Raw genomic sequence first — 20,718 nt, forward strand, 5'->3', positions numbered from 1 at the left:
CCGCCTGCGGCCCGGCTGGGTGCAGCGCGGGAAGGCGCCGGTGTCGCTGGAGCGGAGGGAGGCGGTGCCGGCGGCGGGCACCGCGGGGGACCTGCCTCTGCCCTCCGCCGACAGGGACATGAGGGCTTCCCAGCCAAACGTGACCCGGGCGGTGCTGGCCTTCCCCGCGGGCGGCACTGCCGGCGCCTCAGTGAAAAGCCCGGAAATGGTAACATCCGAAACAGTACTGGAGGGCCTTAGGGTTACTCCAAGAGTACCTGGCATACGTCATTAGGAGCTGTAAAGAATTAAAATGGGATTCTAGACTAACTGTACGCAAAAAAGTTCCTGATGATCTTCTCCCGTATCTCTGTATTGCCACTCGAAGTTAATTTCTATTTAACTTAAAAGTAAGCACATGAATGTTTATGACAATGCATCAAGCTGTGAGCACCTTCAAAATTAACTAAGTTTCACACAGAAGTATGTATCTCCTTTGAAGGGTTTTAATTCGGACGAGTGGGTACATGGGTTAGTAATTGTACATACCAGGAGGTAATCGAAGTCCTGTGACTGGCTGTTGAGAAGGTAAAAGCAGGAAAACTAAGTCTCTCCTGAATTTCTGGGAAAAAAAAAAAAAAAAGAGAGAGGTTGACCCCTGTGAGTCCTGAAATCCTGAAGAAGCTGGTGACTGGACTTCAGTAAATCAAGACTGGCACAGTAAATCAACAAAAGCACAACATGCTTGGGTCAATCTTGTTTGCTTTCCCTATGGGTCCAACTTAAAATTTAAGGTAAGTTTATCTAGCAGTTTAAATTTGTTTTAGTCATCATTAATTGATTTAATCCCAATGTACTTGACGCGTCAAAAGTAAAATGGTCAGCACTTTGTAAATGAAAAATCCGTATGATTTGCAGAGGGCGCCTTCATATGAACATTGAATAGTTTTCCTCTACAGCAGGAGATCAGATGCCTTGGAGTTCTCACCTGAGTTTGCACAAGGCCCAAGATTCTAGAAAAAGGTAAGAGGCGCCTTTTGGGATCACCTGGCAGGGTCTGGGTCTGTTACTTGCACGCCTGCGTAGACTGTAACTAAGGTGATCTGGATTTGCTAGCAGAAGGCTGCAGGAGCTGTTCCAGCTACAAATTTTACGGTTAGAAAAATAGTTACAAATCCAGTTAAAAATTTTGCATGCTGTTTCTCTAAACCACTACAGATCTATAATAAATAAAATAGGGGCTGTTTTATGAGTTTGAGTTAGTTCCGTATTCATAAGCATGCAATATATGAGGTACGCTTATGACCAACAACAGACAAAAAGTCAAAAACCCAAACCTTTGATAGGTCCAAACCAGCTAGTCAAAATTGGTCATGGTAAAAGTCCTGGTTGTGATTTTAGACAGAATTTCAGAACAATCTGAGATGGTTATCATTCTATCTAAATGTCCTTGTTATTATCGACGATGGTGAGAAAAGGTTGAGAAAGACAACCCGGAGCTATATCTGTACAACATAAGCAATATATATGTTGCAACGTATGTTAGATTTGTGTTCTAGAACTCATAGATTTTTAACTTTTTCCAAAGCATAAAAAAATTATAATGTAAAATAATATTAATTCTAGTACAGTGAAGCCAAACTATTGAACTTCACCCTTTCTGAACTTCAGCCTCTTTGTGATTTTTCTAGACAAGGAAGACTTTTTTCCCTCCTCAGAATGTGTTATACAAACGTTAGTTTTATTAATATGACCTCAATACTCAAGATGACCTTGGAACTTTGAAATGATTTTTTAAAAATTTCCTTTGGAAGATCTAACCGGCTGGTCGTTCCCTTTCTCCATACATTTCCTGACACTGCAGCTCACGGGGCAAGCACACAGTGAATGAAGTGCAGAGGCCCGTGGAGCCCAGCACCTGAACCTGCGCACGGTGTCTGTCTGTGGCTTGGCTCCAGGAAGGGCCTCGTGAAAAAGCTGAGCCGAGGCTTTCCCGGGTTGTGTTCTGCGGGCGCAGGGAGGGACGTTGATCCCTTTCCTTCCTTATTTAACCGCGCCGGGTGCTGGCCGTGGCGGTTTCGGCAGTGTAAGCCCGCGCTGGCAGACGCCTCGCAGCCCGCACGCAGGGCCGGGGCCGCGGCTCTGGCCCGCCGGCAGCTGACCCGCGCCCGCCCCGCCGGCAGCGGGCTCCGCCGCTGCAGGGGCTCTGGCGGCCGCCGGCACCACCTCAGCGGTAGGCAGGAGGAGAGGGCGGGCTGTGGCACTGCCCGGGCAGGGCCGCTCTCCCGCTGTTCTCCGGCGGCGGCCGCCGGTACGCGCGGCCGGGCTGGGGCTGCGGCCCACGACCCCTCCGGCGGGGGAAGGGCGGGCGGGGCGAGTCGGTTCCGGGGGCCGGGCTCGACGCTTCCTCCCGCCGAGCATGGCAGTGGTTTTCTTCTCCCGCGAGCGTACGCGCTTCGTGCAGCCCCCGTTAAGCTAAAGGCGGCCGAGGGAGCGCCGGGCGGCGCTGGGAAACGAGCCTGGCGCCGCGGTTTGTCCCTGCGGGCGGGTGAGGCGCAGCGGGGCTCCGGCCGCCCCTTCCCGCTCGCCGCTGCCGCCTTGAGCGCCGTGTGGCGGCTCAGCCCCTTCCCCAGGTCCTTCCGAAGCGCTTCTGGGTCTCAGTCTCCCCGCGGGAGGGGAGGAGGTGCTCGGGCGGGCTTTCCGCGGGTGCGCCGGGGCAGCGCGGGCCAAGGGCAGGGGCAGGTAGGCCGCGGGGACGGGGCTGCTGGGCTCGCCGAAACACAGTAACTCCGGCAGGGAGGTGAAAACACCCTGTACCCCGCAAGCAGCTCTCCTAACACTTAGCTGCTTAGATACTTAATACTTTCTATATTTCGGGGGGGGGCTAGGTGTTCTCATTTTCTCCTTCGTGGAAGACTTCCAGGCTCACTGTAGTTTGTAGTACAGCCTTGAAGGTGCTTATTCGGTTTCAGCTGATGGGAAATGATGTTGAAGAATCTCTTGTCCTTTTAGTATATATTTTGCATAAGTTGAACACTTCAGAAACAGTTCTTTAGATACAGATTCCCTATTTTTAATCTATGTAAGTTTCAAAACATCCAACGTTTCCTATTGATTTCCTTTTTATAAGGTGTTAGAATTAATTGCAATTTAAAATTGCAAGCAAGTTTGTGGTAAATCACTTATATTTGCTGAATACCTTCCAGAAAGAGAAATATTTAGAAACTTCCTGCAAATTGTTTTAGGTAGCGATCCTGGTTCCCAGTCATTAGAAGAGGGGATGCAAGGGCCGCTGCAGCACGAGAAGGTGCAAAGATGCATTGCCTGGGCTTACAAGGAAATTATTATTTTTATATTCTCCAGGTATCTATTTCGTCCTGTCTTCTGGCAGCTTAGCTTGCCAGTACTGTGGGGAAGTAAATGTGAATTGATACTGTAACTATTTTTTCTATCAGATGGACATTTGAACATAGAGGAACAGTAAGCAAAGCAAAAATACACTAATAATAAAGTAAGCTGTAGTTTACTATGACGTTATTAGAGGGGAAATGCTTTTTTATCTCTTTAAACTAAGTAGTTTGTATAGTTCAATAGTTGTGATAACTCCTTTGCAGCTTCTGGTAAGAAGCCGTTGATGAAACAGTCCATCATTTCTGCTTTTCATTATTGTCACTGTGTCTGATTTGCTCTATCTACATCCATCTACATGGCAAAAGGGAACAGAAAAAATATTTTTAATTAACTGGAAAATCTGTGGGGTAAAAAAATTGTCAAATGGTCTGGTAAACGTGGTTAATTTAGTACTTGAGACTTTGTGGACGATTACTAGATTGTGATTTAACAGTGGCTTGACCAACCTTTGACCTGTATTTTAGCTTATTTAATACACAGTATAAAATCTTGTAAGAAGTCCAATGTACTTCTAAAATGTAGCTACGTACTAAGAGGGAAAAACCAAAAATACTTTTAATGGAGATTACACAGAATAAATAATATCACACAACTTTTCTCTGTGATAAAGTGGAATAAATTCTTTGTAAAGACAACTATCATATGGAACAAATAGAAGCAATAAAAGCAATCTCTGAAAAAGAACTATAAAGCAAATTATTATTATAAAAGGTGCTTAGTACATAATATCTGGAAAATTTGTACCTTTTATTTTTGTATGCTTTCATTTTGCATAGGGAAGAAAACATTTCATATTAAAGCACATCATAAATTAAAAAGACTTCATTTTAGCTTTCTTTGTATCTACCCCAGTGTCAGCAAGAGCAGTATAGTACAATATGTCACATGGCTTTTTATTCTCTGAAGCTGATTGTGCAGACATCAGAAGAAATCCAGCTATATCCATCTGCTTAAATAAGAACATTTTTTCTTTCTCAGTAGACCCAGTAAGTGCTGCTGCCATTGCCTTGGTAATGTTACACTGATGGAATCATGCCTACAGTTGAAGAGCATTCAAATTTGCTGAAGTTATGGTATGTTGATAATTTTTGTTGTTAATTATTGTATCTCCTAAAGCAAGACGTCTAGACTTTTCCATGATCTCTGAGTTAAGGGAATTTGATGGGTCTTTTTTGGTGTACCACAACATTTAACGCCCGTGGTTTGTGTTTTACAGCTTGGAACCAATTCTGTAGATTGTAGAATACATAGTTGGTAGCACTGTGTACAAATTAGGGGATATATTAAGAAAACAAATTAGTACCTACCAAATTTCAGTAGATAAAGCTGTAGCTTCCACTGTCGTAGACATGGAACAGTAGGTATCACTGCGGGATGCATGTACATATAGAGTCAGAGGAATCCAGTAATGCCAGCTCAGCTGCTCTTGCCATCTTACTTCCTTTTACCATCAATAGTTGGATTTTTCTAGCAGTTCCCAGACCCCAGTTCGGGATTATGGAGTGGCCTAGTGAGAGCAAGCTTCACTTGACAGTCATGCAGTGCCTGGGTGTTAAAAAGTTCAGTTTTGCCTTCTCAGTGGTGGCATGATAGTACATCTGCCTTTCAAAGGCAGATTTCTAAATTTGAAAGCTTACCAAGTGGACTGACTTCTCTTAGTGATTGTGAGCATGTCAGTGTTCATTGTTGGGAGCTTCTCTGAGAAGAATCCAGGCTGTAGGTTCTTCTCAAGCTTACCTTACTCAGAACATTGAAAGGTAGAGACATTTGTTTTTCAGCGAATAGATATGACTGTACTTACCTGCTTTAATTCTATCTCATTACAGATACCTCAGAATTGAATTTTTCTTAATACAGTAACCATCCAGGATGAAAGAAAAATGATCTTCTGTTTTTCAAATACTTGAGTTTGTTCTTTGTAACAACATGGTTTACTTTGAAAAGTGAAAGAAGAATCTTTCCGGACACTTTAAGAGATAGCTGGTTGGCATAGCAAAATGCTTTGTTTGAGGCAAGTTTGCTTGTTTACACTGAGACATTACCAAGCTCGGACTCTGAGTAGTGATCTGCTTTTGAGACAAATAAACAGCTGTACCCATGAAGATGAAGTGTTCAGCCTTGTTGGAAGGAACAAGGCCAGGCTTTCTGAAAAACATGTGGGAATTGCACTGAACATGCTGTGGCAATTGCAAAAGAACAGACCGCTTCTCTTGAGGACTAGTGACTATATTAGAAATCACTCCCAGTTTCTTACCCTTTGCATTTTAGCAGAAAACAAGGTGGAACACATGGAAGATGAGGCCATAGTGGACACCCTATATAGTATTCTGAGGTAAGCAGCATTATGTTGACTTCCACATCTATGCATTTTATATTTGGTAATTAAAAGACATGGAATTTTGACTACAGAGCCATCCTATAAGAGAATGGGAGACTACTCTGTCCCAGCTTCTGTACCCTGACTGTGTGACACAGACAACTTAATGTCCTGCACCTCAGTTTTTGAAATGCAGGCAGAACTGATCTGTTTTGCACTCCCAGTAAATGGAGTTATAGTTATTAATGCTCAAATGTTTATCATCTGTTTGAATGGAGGGAGCGATAGAAAAGCAAAACATTATGATAAATAATGAAAGGATATATGTCTTAATTCTTTATAACTTTTGAAGCAAACTTCAAACTATTATGTCTTTCTTCTGAAGGCTCAATGTTGAAGACCACGATTCTCTTGCAGAAGTGCTTGTTACAGAAGCATGGAAAAGGTTAGAAAGGCAAGTACTGTATTACTATGCTTCGTGAATGGTATAAGTTGCAAGCGTGATTTGTTTCATGTGAGGGTCTACAGAGTTCTCAAAGAGTATTTAGAAGATGTTTTCAACATTATATATTTTAAGCGTCAGTTGTATTTTTGAAGGTTTTGGAAATCATTGTTGTACATATGGAGGCTTTGAGTATTGATAGACTATGGTATGCAAATGCTTGAGAGATTCAGATACTGCAACAATGAGACCAACACTTAAGACTTTGAAATATGTTGTCTGTGTAGATTTATGTGTTTGAAGTAAACTGGAGTTTTTAATATTTACAGTTTTATCTTAGTGCTTGCTGTCTCACTCTTAAATGGTTGTTAGAACCCCTCTCATCTCAATTTTAGTAAAAACCTTTTGTAGTAAAACATCAACATTTTCACTTTGTGCTGTTTGTTGTTGGTTTTTCTTGGGTTGTTTTGATTTTTTTTGGATATTTTATTTTTCACTCTTTAATCTCAGGTTAATGGCAGAAGCTAGTGTCAGTCTTGGCACCAGTGTCACAGAATCACCTCTCCCAGCTTAATACCTGGGGCATCTTGACAAGTAAATAAATTCAGTGTAGCTTGAACACAAAATGACATTTGGGTAACAAATTGCTCACATTCATTTTAGCTATTTCACATAATTGCTTGAGAATGTAGTCTTGATAGATTTCTTACACTGGTCTGGTTAAGTGAAGAACTTCTGATTTTTTTAGAGCTCCATATACACAATATGCTTTAATATGAAATACCTAGGTGTTTTGCCTAAGTCCAAGGTATCACTGTAGGTGATACCAAGGTATCACTGTAGGTGCTTAGATATTTTGTTTCCTTGTTTTGTAATTTGAGTATAACCTTGTCTTTTATGTAATTGTTGAAGTAGATTTTTTTGTCTTTAATTATTCACTAGAAATAAAAGGTAAATATTCTCTCTTTCTTCGTCTTGACAGGCTTAGTTTGCCAGCTTTGTCTAAATTTGCACTGTGTTTATACAAGCAACGCAGACATTGCAGTCCTGTAACTGGCAAAGTAGCTCATATTGTCAACATGAAACTAGATTCCATACAGGATATAAGGTAAGTGTCAGAATGAAACTGAGTAGCAGGAGAAGCAACACGTCATAGTTACGGGGCTGCCTTTGCTAAACGCTTTTCCTTTTTCTCAACCGGAGTTTGCTTTTCTTCAGTTTGCAGTTTGTGGGAAAGAGATGATTTGTCTTAGTGCATTGATTTTCATGGACAGGTCTGCTTAGGTGAATGAATTTTCCCCATGATTTTTCAAATAATTTCTTTATAACCAATTTAAACACTTACTTAAAACTAATGTTCTACTTATAGTGGAAAACCAGCAGGTACTGCTTTATCCCAATTCTAGATTTTACATGGACTTTTTTTAGAATTTAGAGGCTATCGACTCACCAGAAGATGTTTTTCTTCCTTGACATTGATAGTTTCTCTACTATGAAATGGATTTAGTTCACTATGGTGAATAGCAATAAGAAGTCTTAAAGCCATGCTATTTTTATTTATCTTCAGAACATTTTTTTTTGGTCAAGCTGAATTAACCAGTTCTCTTGCTAGCAGGTCTAATGCCTTACCCTAATATTAAAATTACTTAAAACTCAGCCCTAGTCAAAGAAGTCCAACCTGCTTTTTCTTGCCTCTTTCTCCAGAGCAATTACAGCAAAGGCTGTTCTTCCTTTTTTCTGCTTTATACAGCACCAGCAGGCCCAATACTTACTTTTGTGGACCTGAGGAGCCTGCTTGTGAAAATCATTGCATGGGACTGCATTTCTTTACAGAAGTGACTCTCCTTATGGAGTTTTATTCCCTTAGGAAGGGATTCTTTTTTAGGAGTGACAATGACTCTTCCTCCCATTCTATCACTTGAGAGTTGTTTGGGTTTTCTTTAGTTTCCATTGAACATTAAAGATCTTTTTGCAAATTTGAATCAGGCAAGTCAGGGTCTTGCCTTAGGCAAATGCTTTCATCATATTCAAGTCTGTAAGAGATGGCTGAAAAATCCCAATCATTTCAAAAATTCACTGAAAGCAGAATTTTTACTTTGGTAGGATAAATGATTTTTACCCATCTTTTTTTTCTGTGTTAGATTTAAAATTCCTTTTTATGCAGAAGCCAGCAACACCCTGACTAATGTTCCTTTCTTTGTGTAGTTTATTTAAGAAATCTAAAATTTATTACTTATGTTCACTGTATAAGTGTAAAAATCTTTTGAATTTTTTAGGATCTTGTCAGTTTTGATGATCAGCATATCTGATGTTATCTCGCAGAGTTTTAGAGATCGATTGCTACAGAAAGCTGAACAGCTCATGGAAGACAAACATGAAGTCCACTTCAACTATGCCAAAAGAATACTACAGTTTCTTCAAAATATCAAACTGAGATATCACCCATTGCTAGAAAAATGCAATGAGATTTTCCTTAGAAGTGCCTCCCATCTTGATATACACAGTATTAGTCTTATTTTTGGACTGTATGAGCAGCTGGGTTTTGACAATGCTGAATTTCGCTTGGTTGCCAAACAGCTACTGTCTGAAACTATAGATGATTGTTATGATCCTGAAACCTTTGCAAAATTATTTTCTACTCTTGGGCCTATGGCAGGCTCCAAGGTAAGAGAAAGGTAAGTTTATTAACGATGTTGTTTTATTTATGATATTTCTGTAGTCTTGCACAGAAATTAAAACTGTACAGGTGGCTGGCGGAATTTCTGAGCCTATCCTGAGCTGACCATTCTGTTTCCTACTTGTAACGTTGTAGCAATGTATTATTTTATGATGGAAACACTGTCACAGCAGTTTGTCTTGAAAAAGTTGCATGGGAAGCTGGATCCATGAGCATGCGAGGCCGTCTTTTGCTCTTATAGGCTACAGCCTTCCTTTCACAGTGGATGGTAGTAAAAACTGGCTTTCTCCTGAGAAATATATGCAGTGGTATGCATTGTTTTTCCCTTTTTAAGGCAGTAGCTGAAACGGCCTGGTTCTTGTCATATCCCAGTTTGCTGTACATCCTATTCTATATGAAAGGTTGTTAGAAGGGAACACTTCAGCATTTATTTAGCAATTGAAGCATGGTACTGTGTGGCAGATGTTTCTCTGCCTGTTTTTCTTGTGCTAAAAAATCCATTTGAGGCTGGCATTAGTCATGAGTCTCTCGAAGTCTGCAGTTTTAGGCAAAATGTGCTGTATTAATTACACTTAGGCCTATTTTCAGTCTTTTCTTTGTGAACCTCTCTTCAGAGATCTGCATATACTACAAGCCTGTGTTGGTTTTGCTGTACCTGATTTAGTTCCAAAAGCTTCTCCTAGATTTTTTTTTTAATTTCTTTTGCTTTTGGTAAAAATCAGTGTGAGGAAGAAATAGTCATTAGTTTTATTTGCCGCAGAACCAGTTCAACTCATGTTTGATTCTGTTATCTGTAGCTTGCTGATTGATGGTGAACTGTTCAGTGTCTTAGAGTCCCTTCCCTGCTTCCTGTCTACTTTCAGAATTGTTGGACTTGATGGTTTCTAGTGTCAGAGCAATATGTACTGATCTAACACACTCACATCTTTTTATCTGTGCCATGCCAATCAACTGTTTAGAAGAAGGGTCCACAGAATGAAGGTCTCTAGTTTGGGGGAATTTGTTTTCCTGTATTTCCTGAAGTAGTGTATTGGTTCTTTCCCTCCTAGACAAAAAAAATGGCTGCAATCTTTGGAGATTTTCAACTGTTTTTCTTTGGAAAATATATTTTCTTCTTCAGGTTGCTAGTAACTGCAGCGTGCATGGCAGAAGAATTTAGCGGTCGTCAAGTATTGGTAATACTGAAGACAATGCAGAAAATGAAATGCAGAAATTCTCCTCTACTCAAAAAGTAATTTTTTTTGATACTATTAAGAAGTCGTATTCTCTAGCTAAGCTACTTCCATTTAGTATGAAAAACTATGTAATATCCAGTAAGCTGGGAGTGGAGGGTATGTCACTTGTGCACAAATGCATACTATACATAATCAGGTACTACAGATGGTAGAATATTACAGCTTGACCCAGAAGTAATTGAGGCAGTTCAGAAATTTCATAGAAGGGCATTTCAACCCTAGGAAGTTAATGTAATATAATTTTTGGCTTATTTACAAAGGTGTGATCCTATCTGGGTAAACTTAGCCTCTAACAGTTGTTGTAAACTGGTGAGACAAATGACAGTATAGTAATCTGCAGAGAATGTGTCCTATCTAGGAGATCCTGTTACTGATATGAATAATTTCTTCAAAAGTTATTGTGCCCTACTTTGAACTACTAAGTCTTGCATCTTTAAGAACCTGGGCCAGATTTTCTCCAGTTGTAAACTGGGATAAATAGGGAGAGGTGATTTCTTTCATACAATGAAGGGAAAAGCAGTTGGGGTTTTGGGCACAGAAGGTGTAGCATCAGATATGTCACAGATGCAGTTAAATGCATGTTGCGAGCAATAACTGTGGATTGAATGTAGTTGTATGAACCAAATAGATCATTGGAAGCAAAAGGACAAGTAGTACTGTAGAACAGAGTGGTCTTAAAGGGAAGACTAGGTGAATTCGTGCTTTTTCTCCTTGAATCTCACTATCTAAAGAAGGTTTCAAGGTATTGTCTTTTCCTGCAAATTAACCGCCCTCTTGCAGCTTTAGACCAACATAGTTGTAGCAACCACTATTATAAGTGAGTACAGAGGTGCTGAAGCTGGTGATACTGTTCTACTTTCTCTCATTCTTGGTCCACCCTAAATTTAGCTGATTGTAAAATCTACAACAGAAATTTTGTGATGAGGGCTATAATTTTGCGATTCAGTAAGCGGAGAGAGGCTGCTGTGTCTTAGTGGGACAGCATCAAAACTGGAGTGGAGAGGAGTGGAGGTGTGTGCAACCCTCCAGCTTGGTACTGTGCTCCACGGGACAGCCCTTCTTCAGGTGGGATGTTATGTTCTGCAATATCTGCTGTATTGACATAACACCATGTCATCTTTTTCTTTTTGTATTCAGGATGGCTTGTGTTCTGCACAAACACTTGGATAGCTATCATGTGTTACAGTTGGTAAAGTTAACACAGTACTTGGTGGTGTTGCATTTTCACAATCTGGAGCTGTTTGCTAAACTAAAAATGTTACTATTTGGGTAAGCATGTATTCTTGGAAATGTAGCTATTTAAATATTAAACAGTTGTCTACTTAATATTTTAAATAACCAGCTAAGATGTTAAATTGTTTTGTTTTCATAAAATATGAAGAAGTAGCAAACTCTTACAAATATTTGATTACATTAAACACATAAATCAGAGGATAGGAAGTGGATATTGTCTTAACTGTAGACTCAATAGTATGTGCTAATATATGATATCTATTTTTAAAAATATATTTTTTTTTACTCCTTACCATTTGGCTGCTGCAATATAATGACATTGAATAGGAAATTTTTATTGGTACTTTATAGGAAGGGTAGGTATTAATGTCGACTTTCATGCTTGAAGGAACAAGTAATGAAAAATATACAGTAAGAATGCCACGGTTGGGACAAGTGAAAGTGTGAAGCAGAAGTATTCTTTTGGTTGAAGAACTGTCTAGTTAGTTCTCAGGCTTGTACAGTTGCAACACAGAAAGGGAAACCGTTTCTAGACTCATGGGAGGAGTTGCCACTGTTGCTTCCATTGCTAAGCCTCTACAGCAACGTAGTGCTCTGGCTGTACAGGTTTTTTGTGGATGGTGCCTTCATGTTCCTCAGGCATCTCAGACCCTGGTGCTCCCCAGGACAGAAATCACAGAAATTATCCAGGCCCAGAAACCCAGACTCCATTACCAAAGGTGGACCTTCTGCCCTTACTAAGGACTTCTGTGTTTATCAGTAACACTTGAAGCCTCACCAGCTGACTGCGATGCTCCTTGTCTTCTTCCCTTTTTCAATTTTGAATAAATTAGAAGGAAGAAGTTAATCTCAAGGAAAAAAGATAGTGGTCACTAACTTTGTGAATTTCTACCATGTCATTAATATTCTACTTGTTTTATATTTGATGTGCAGCTTTTGACTTTAAAAGTAGAATTTTCATGCATGTCATTTACTTGTGGTTTGTTGGGTTTTGTCTGTTTTGTTTTGTTTTAACATTTGCACTTTGTCAGTACTAATGTTCTGTTCTTATTTCTGTCTCTCTTCCAGTTTTTTGAAATCTAGTGTCATACCTGCTGATACTGCTGCAATAATTCGTGTTCTGGCCATGCTTCCTTCCTTTCAAGTGGAGGAAATCATTATAAACAAAGTAGCAGCAGTTCTGCCACAATGCAGGCTCCAGCATTTGAATTCCATTGCTACAGCTCTTGTCAAATGGAATCATTATGACCAGCTACACTGGCAAAACAACTCTGAGCTATGTGCAAAGCTCCTGCGAAAACTAAATGACTGTGGATTTCAGAGGCTTCAGAAAGCCAACAACTTAAATCTTCTGTTGGAAGAACTTACACATGTGAATGGAGAGTGGTTTGAAGAAGTCCTCAGTGAAGAAACTGTGGCCGTGTGTCAACACTTGATAGACCAAATAACGTGGGCAAATGTATTACAGTTATCTTTTTTCCTCATAAAAACAAACCACCGTTGTACATCATTGCTTGACAGAATAGCTTCTGTGGCTGTTGAAAATATACACAAGGTATTAGAGTTTTTCTTTCTATCTACTGTTTAAGTTATTCAGTAAGAAAGGACAGGTTAGTAGTTAATGTGTGTCAGAGCACAACCCACACAGTGTTTCTAAGAGTTCTTCAGTGTAACTGATTTGGAGCTCATCCTTTTCTATGTTCACTCAGAGCTGTTTTGCTTCCATGTATATTATTTTGTACTTGCTTTTTTCTCTTTAATTTTCTTTTTTTTTAATTATATTGTTCAGTCAGTGTTAGGTCAAGCATAATCCTTTGCATTCAGCTTTACATTTGAACATCTTAAATAATTTTTTTAAGCTCTTTAAAAATAGTCATATCACATGGTGTATATCTTTACATTACACATTCTTGTGGGGATTTCCCCAATAGAATAGTTTGGGTTGGAAAGGACGTTTGAAGGTCATCTAGTCCAACACCCCTGCAATGAGCAGGGACATTTTCAACTACATCAAGTTGCTTGTCTCTTTGATCAAAATTACTGTGTTTTCTTGCTTTTTTCTCCTTCTCAATCGGGTATTTATGTAGATCTTTGATTTTATTCTATGGCAGTTTAGTTTATTTAAGACCATTTAATACAAAACCTTTCTAAAAGCTTCTTTAAGCATACAGAAACATTTGGATCATCTACATGAAGCAGATTTGAAGTTTTCACCATGTCCGCAATTTTAATGATTTGTACATTTGGGGTTTTAAAAATATTTTTCTCCATCAAAAGTTGACCCAAAAATTTAGAAAATAGCTCATCTAGTCTTCAATCTCCTAGTTCTGAACAAATTATAAATCCCTTTTTCATTGTAAAACAGTATTAGGATATTTTGCAGTGATTTGATTTAGGATGTCTTTTTTCCAGATCCACCCCTTTGAAATTTGTTTTATTCTCCACCTTTTCTCTGCTCTGAATTATGACCCTCCTGCCAATCAAGAGTTCTTTGAGAGCTGTATCCAACATCTTACTTCGAACTTGAGTAAGTGCATTACACAAAGATACTCTGACACCAAATAAATATCATTGGAAGATACTATTTGTACTGAATAAAAATGGGTATAGAATGGCATTGTTTTTTAAGCAAAGTGTGTCTGTATGTTACTACTAGTACTCTGCCTGCTGGGGTTTAACCACAACAAGAATTCAATGTATGCTTCTGTTGGGTTTTGGCTTCATTTCACCCTTTAAAAATTACTGTTGGTAAGGGAACTAGCAAGGTATCTTGGGCATAGTAAAAAGCAAGCGAAAATTCTGAATAATTTGCTGTGCTGTTATTGGATAGAATTGTTGTGGCATTCCCCAAGGAATCATCATTTGAGGAGAGTATACATTTGTGATTCATCACAAAGAAGTGGAGAAGGTGGCTACTGAAATATTGTGGAGTTACCTTTTCTTTAAGACTAATTAGTTTTCTCCTTCAAAGACCTGGCAAGAGTTACTTTACACCTTGGTGCAGTTAGCAGAGGTTGTCCTTAATCTGCCTGTACATTCATTTAGTATGTTAAGAGAGAAACCTGGATGATTTGGGCAGACATTGCAAATCCTTTCAACTTTACGTCATGTGTTAATATGAATTTCTGTTTGGTTTTTAAAGGTTGTTTTGAAACTCACCACTTGGTGCTGCTGGGTCATGTTTTGGCAGTGGCTGGGTATTTTCCGCCAGTTCTGATAAAGAAGATATTTAACATTTCTTTCCTAAGCAAATTGGATTCTCAACTTAAAGGTAAATACCTAGCTCTCTGATTAATTTGATTATGTACTATTGGGCATAAAATGAAACTGTGTACCTATATATGACTTGAGAAGTAGAATTACTCTTTAAACGATTCAGTGTTCTAGAAAGACCCCTCTATATAATCCAGTCATTATTTGAGTGCTAAAACGGAAGGAATGAACAAAAATACGTCCTTTGTTTTAAAAGTACAGATCCGCATTACAGGTAAGAAAAGCGCATTCAAAACAAATTTCATAGTCAGCTTATTGCACTCAGTATTTAATGGTTCTTGAGTTTTATTAGAAGTAAAATTACTTGGATGTGGTATTTATTACTAGAAATAGTCACAAAGCTCAAGAAATAATGTGGGATTCTTGTCTGCAAGAAATGAGTCCCACCAATCTCTTCTCTCTAAATAAGAGCCTGTTTGATTGTTTCCTTCCTCTCTACCCGTATGTTGCTTGCTATCGATGTACTGTTGCCATTTTGCCTTCAACCACTTCATTAAAAGATAAATGATAGAAGAGAGTTTACATTGCTACTTTCTTCTTTCTTGTTGTTGTTCTTAATACTGAGTAAAACTGTTATTTTTCATTTTTTCCTCAGAGATTTTGAGAACCTTTCTAAGATTGTGCAGCGTGAATTTTATAAATGCTGTAGTGTACAGATATTTGCATCTCCAGTAAAGAATTCAGAGGTAGCCATTTAGTTCAATGTGTTGGATTTTTCACATCTCAGTTCACAGCTTTTTATTTTGTTTAACTCAGTCCTGTCTGACACCCTAAAGCAAAGGGTCCACTCGCACCTCATGAAGTTGAACAGAGCAGTCTGTCTGGAATGCCCAGAGTTTTACATCCCTTGGTTTCATGAGCGCTACTGCCAACGTGTCTTTCGTAACAGTAAGTAACTTAGAGTAAAAGCTTCCCTTGTTACTAGTAATAGCTGGTTTTCAACAGTCTGCTAGATGCTGCTTCTAAAACAGTCATGTTGACACTAGCACACAATAGAAGCTCAGAAAGGCACACCCCACTATCTGCTGAGGATGTGTTCTCAAAGTGCAACCACTTGTTAGTGTCACAGATAGCAAAGCTGTTTTCCCCATGAGAATTAATGAAATAGAGAGCAGATATTTCTACATAAGAAATAAAATTTACATACACAGAAACAGTGTGTAAGTCATGGAGGATGGAGAGGCAGGAGGAGGAGGATCATTAGGATTGTATACTGGAGGAGGTGGGTCACTTTGATCCCAGCTTCATTTAGAAGACTGAACATTTGACAAATTTTTGAAGGTGAGCACTTTTGTTGCCTCCTCTTGAACTCCCTGCTCTCATCTTCCTCAGAAGAATCAAGATCCATGAAGGATGAGGGATGGAGAAGTAGGTTAGCGGTATAGCATAGCAGCTGAGATCTTTCAGAATAGTGATCAGTGGTTCAGAAAATCCAGCTGATGCAAATTTGGTGCCTCCTTCGCTAATTCTCGTGGGAGAGATCTGCTTTGCTATCCATCGAACTCAGCCACTTTATTTCTGAGGCTGAAGATGTTTAATGGAGCAAGGTATTAAACAATCTGCAACAGATAGTGGGGTGTGCCTGTGATAGATGCCAAATAAGTAAATACTTACTTAACTGTCTAAGTACAATTAAAAGCAAAGAAAATCCAGCAGTTAAAACCTGAAACTAACGTGTTTGTAGTATGTCAATGTGAAAAATCCTGGGATGGAAAGTCTGGATTTGAAATTTGTGCTTAATAGGCATCTGCCACTGTCCACCTGAAAGATGATCACATGGTCTCTGAATTATGATAGAGTAACACCAGGGATCTTTAGAAAAGCTCTAATTCAGTTGGCTGGCTGACAAAAGTGCAGTGTCACAAAATGCTATTTTCAAAACTTTGGCCATGGAAGTTTGATATATGAATTATTTATTTTGTATTTGTAGGCAGTAGCCGAGTAAATCCACTGCGACAGCATGTTCACAGAGTGCTGACAGAGATCTTAGGAGGGAGCAATTATGCAAGAATATCTGTTCTCACACCATACTACTATGAAATAGGTGAGAAGTGAATCCTGTAAGGATTGTTGTGGAAAACTCTGATATCACTATTATCACCAAGATTAGGAAATCCCTGGGCATGTGGCCACAAGATACTGCAAAGAAGAAATGCTGTGTAAAATACAGTTACTAGAAAGTCCTGTGTAATATAAATGATGTTGGGTATCTGTAATTATGGTTATCACTTAGTTTTTCTTGAAGTAAACACAGTACAGATCAAATTATTTTACTTTTTTTTGTCAGTAAACAGATTTATTGTGTTTTCTTGCAGATTTTGAGTGCATTCTGGATGAAAACAAAAAGCCTCTTTCTTATATGGCTCAAAATATACCTTTGGCTGATGTGGAGGGAGTATACTTGAGACATGACATCAAGGATGATGGGAGAAAGGCTCTGCCACCAGGAGCTCAGAGGTTAGTACATCAAATTCTTGCACACAAGCTTCCAAGTTTAGACAAGGTTTTTGATGCTTATGTCCTAAACGGTTTTTGCAACCCCTAGGCTACTTATTTTTTCTGTTCCTTTTTTCCAAAGCCTTGCAAGGTTTAGCCTTCCCAGGTGTGGTGGGTTGACCCCAGCTGGCAGCTAAGCTCCCACCCAGTTGCTCGCTCACTCCCCTGCAGTGTGATGGGGAGAGACTCTGGAGGGCAAAAGCAAGGAAAAATCCTCCCAACTTGCAATTAAGACAGTTTAATAAGTGAAGAAAGCAGAAGAAACAAAACAAAAAAGGGAAGTGAGATCAATTTATGCAAATGCAGTCACTCAGCACCAGCAGACCAATGCCAGAGCAATGACTGCTTTGGAAAAACTCCTTGTTTTATTGCTGAGCATGATGTTATCTGGTGTGGAATATCACTTTGGCCAGTTGAGGTTCCAGCTGTGTCCTCTCCCAAGCTCTTGCCAAGGCCAGCACTGTGGCTGCAGAGTGAGAACCAGAGGAGGCCTTGATGCTATACAAGCACTCTTCAGCAATAACCAAAATATTGGTGTGTTATCAACGCTGTTTTGATCACAGATCTAAAACACAGTGCCATGCGGGCCACTATGAAGGAAAGTAACTCCATCCCAGCCAGACCAAGTTCACTGGGGCAGACAGGGTGTTCTTGAAATGTGTTCCATGAGATTGGAATACTGGTTTCCTCCTGCCTCTTCATGTGGAAGCCTTGAAAGTGCCGGTTTGCTGGTTTTGCCATTTGTGCAAAACCAGATGCAAGGAGGAAATGCTTTTTCTAAATCATGTGAAGTTCAGAAATCTCTAGATAAATGACAGGAAAATATTTTGTCCAGTTTCAGAGAGTTGTTTAGTTTTCTTTTTCTATGAATTATCAGGTTTATTTAGTAAAAGTCTTGCTGCAACTATCAGTACCGAACTAGAAATACCACTTCTCACTATTCAGCTGGAATCTGAAGGCAAATGCACATTTTTGTTGTTTGCAGAATTGCTTTGGAATTTCTTGATTCAAAAGCTTTTAGCAAAGATTCGCGTCACCTCAAAGGAGAACCTGCAGTGAAAAAACGACACCTGGAAATGCTGGGGTACCGGGTAATTCAGGTGAGCAGTCAGCAATATTTTATGTCCTTTCTGAGTTGTATCAATAATGCAGACTGATACATTTCCCTTGCAACAGCTTTAAGGATAGCTTAATAGTTAAAAGCACCTACTGGGTGAGAGGAATTTTTGTATTTAGGGTGGAAATTCCAAGTGCTTTCAAGATGGTGTAAGGACATCCTAGAACTTGCACCTTCTGTGAAAGTGGCTGCAGCAAAACTGAAGTCAAAAGGTCTCACTATTACCTTACTGCAGGCAAACTAGCAATCTCAACATAGCCTGAGTAAGGGAGAAAAAGTGAAACAAGTGTTTCTGTTCAGATCACCAAAGATTCCTACACTAGAAAAAGGTTGAAGGTATCCTCCCTGAGTGATGGACAGTTCCAGCAGCTGCAAGATGGGACATGGACTCAGCCTGTCTGCTGCAGTGACAGTGCTGGGACAGGGGAGACCAGTGGCCAGGGATAACTCACAGCCAGCAGCATAGAAACATTTGGGTAATGGAGGCTCATGAATGCAGATTCTCCTGTATATGTAGTTGCTCACCTACTCTAATTTTAACAATGTTAATGCTCACTTTCCATGATTCTGTTCTACAGATTCCTCACTTCGAATGGAATTCTATGGTTCTGTCAACAAAAGGTGAACAGGTGGAATATCTGAAAAAGCATCTATACGGAACACAGTGATGCCAGACGTGTAATCAAAAGCATTTTTTATACAAACACTTCATGTACCGTTGAACTTCTCGTAAACTTATTAAAGAAATCTCTTTGTCTGTGATTCAGCTGGACTGAGGCTTGCTATGAGGCATCAGGTGTCAAGAAATTTAATCCTCCATTTTTTAGGGATTGCAAAAGGCACATCACAATGGGCCATGAAGTTGTGATAAGGATGCTTAAAATCTTCCATTGCCTGGAAGCTGTTCTTTAAGTACATGAGTCTGTGACAGTTTTGCCATAAAATTACATTGTTGTCTCCTAAATAAAGCACAGAGGCTTAGCCAAATATAAAACTGTCCAAAGAAAAAGTTGGAAATACTCTTGACTGTGAGGGAGGAGGCAGCAGATCTACTGGAAACTGTTTGTTCTCCAGCATGTGACAGAATGAGCAATAGGGATCAAACAGTATCTGTACTGTGGAACCAAGAAACTGAAATGCAGATTTGCTAAGAATAGAACTGCTGTTACAGCCACGCTGTTTCCATCTTCCAGAACAGAGGTACTGTGAGTGCCTGTTGAGGGAGGGTGTTGTGCAGTGAGGAACCTTCAGCCACTTCTCCTACCCTGTGATGTGGCATGTGCAGAAGAAGTAATGGCTTGAGCCTTCTGCAACACCCTCGCATTCGTAAAAGATAAAATAATTCTAGAGGTCTGGCAGCCACCCAGACCCCTGGAACACCTGTACTCCAGTTAAATGCAACTTGGAAAGAGATACCTGAAAGATTTATACAAGATAAGGAGAAAACAATGCTTATGTCAGACACAGGCACTTACTAGCAACTGGATAATTCATGAAAGTTTTTGTGGTATTATGCATTGGACTAGCCTTTGCTAATAGAAATAAAACAAAATTAGACAAACTATGTAACCTGCCTGTTCTGTAAAGACGACACTGTTCAAAAGAGCAAAACTAGGCTGAAAATTGAAACCAAGAATCAGGACCAAGAAAAGTCTTCAGAGAATGACAACTGCCTTGGTTACCAGCGGTGAAAAACATCGCTGGTTTATTTATCATGTTTCAAAGCCATCTGCCAGTTCCCAGGCTTTCTGTGATCACTCAGCCAGCGTTTGTGTCAGGAGGCACAAGATACTGGGATGTTGAAGGAAAAAGTGGAATAGCCAGGAGAATGTTCATTGCAGAGTAGTGAACTGTAGAGTGGTCATACTTCCACAGATAGCCCATTTTCAGAAGCAGCAATGTGGTGACTGCACCTGCCGTTATCTCATGACTGCCAGCTCTGCCTATCTCTTTCATGCAAGCAATGTGTATGTGTTTTCTTGCCTTTTTAGTAGAAGCAATAAACATTCTTTTAGCGCTTCCTTTGAAACCTGGCAGAGGTAAGCAACTGCATTTCTGAATTGGTCATTATGTACCTGGCTGTCACTTTATTTTTTTTGACTACTCGGTAGTGGAAGAATATATTTTTATTGATTGAATACAAATCAGGACACTAATGAAAAGCCAGGAAAAACGGACAGAACTGATCTAAGCTGCAAGGTGCTCTCCTCTTGACACAGCCCTTGTTTTTGTGGGATGACTGAAAAAAATAGCAGATGGTTGTCTGCTTATAGTATCAAGCAGACAAGGACTCTAAGACATAGAAGATGAGTGTTTGAGGAAATGTCATTGAAGGCACAGCACACAAGAAAGCCACATGCACATTATATTTTGTATAAACTGGAGAAGACAATCATAAACAGAGGTTAGGATTTCAGAATGTGGGCTACAAGTCAGAGGGCTCTTGCATGTCCCTGCTTCTGTACAGATGGCCTTCAAGTACCAACCCTGGAGCGTAAGAAAAGTGGCAGCAGCTGCAGCTGTAATCAATGGTGGATG

General features: G+C 39.8%; 1 protein-coding gene across 8 annotated transcripts; it reads left to right on the top strand.

The window, feature by feature from the left end:
* The first annotated feature begins 39 nt into the window (after positions 1-39).
* Positions 40-20,119, top strand: FASTKD1 (FAST kinase domains 1). 8 transcript variants are annotated; one of them, XM_065637681.1, is made up of 17 exons: positions 2,220-2,290; positions 3,225-3,342; positions 4,369-4,463; positions 5,217-5,722; positions 6,093-6,161; positions 7,132-7,257; positions 8,426-8,824; positions 9,947-10,057; positions 11,199-11,330; positions 12,363-12,849; positions 13,707-13,821; positions 14,437-14,565; positions 15,324-15,455; positions 16,498-16,611; positions 16,883-17,024; positions 18,049-18,163; positions 18,759-20,119. In XM_065637681.1, the coding sequence occupies exons 4-17, from the start codon at positions 5,388-5,390 to the stop codon at positions 18,846-18,848; spliced, it is 2,496 nt and encodes an 831-aa protein (XP_065493753.1). In that variant the 5' UTR covers positions 2,220-2,290; positions 3,225-3,342; positions 4,369-4,463; positions 5,217-5,387; the 3' UTR covers positions 18,849-20,119. The 8 variants fall into 8 exon arrangements, with proteins under 8 accessions (XP_065493757.1, XP_065493758.1, XP_065493753.1 ...); XM_065637679.1 differs by lacking the exon at positions 2,220-2,290 and adding an exon at positions 2,407-2,721; XM_065637682.1 differs by lacking the exon at positions 2,220-2,290 and adding an exon at positions 2,407-2,721 and having other exon boundaries at positions 4,372-4,463.
* The last annotated feature ends 599 nt before the right edge of the window (positions 20,120-20,718 follow it).

This window comes from Caloenas nicobarica, chromosome 6, assembly GCF_036013445.1.
Source record: "Caloenas nicobarica isolate bCalNic1 chromosome 6, bCalNic1.hap1, whole genome shotgun sequence".
Taxonomy (NCBI): Eukaryota; Metazoa; Chordata; class Aves; order Columbiformes; family Columbidae; genus Caloenas; species Caloenas nicobarica.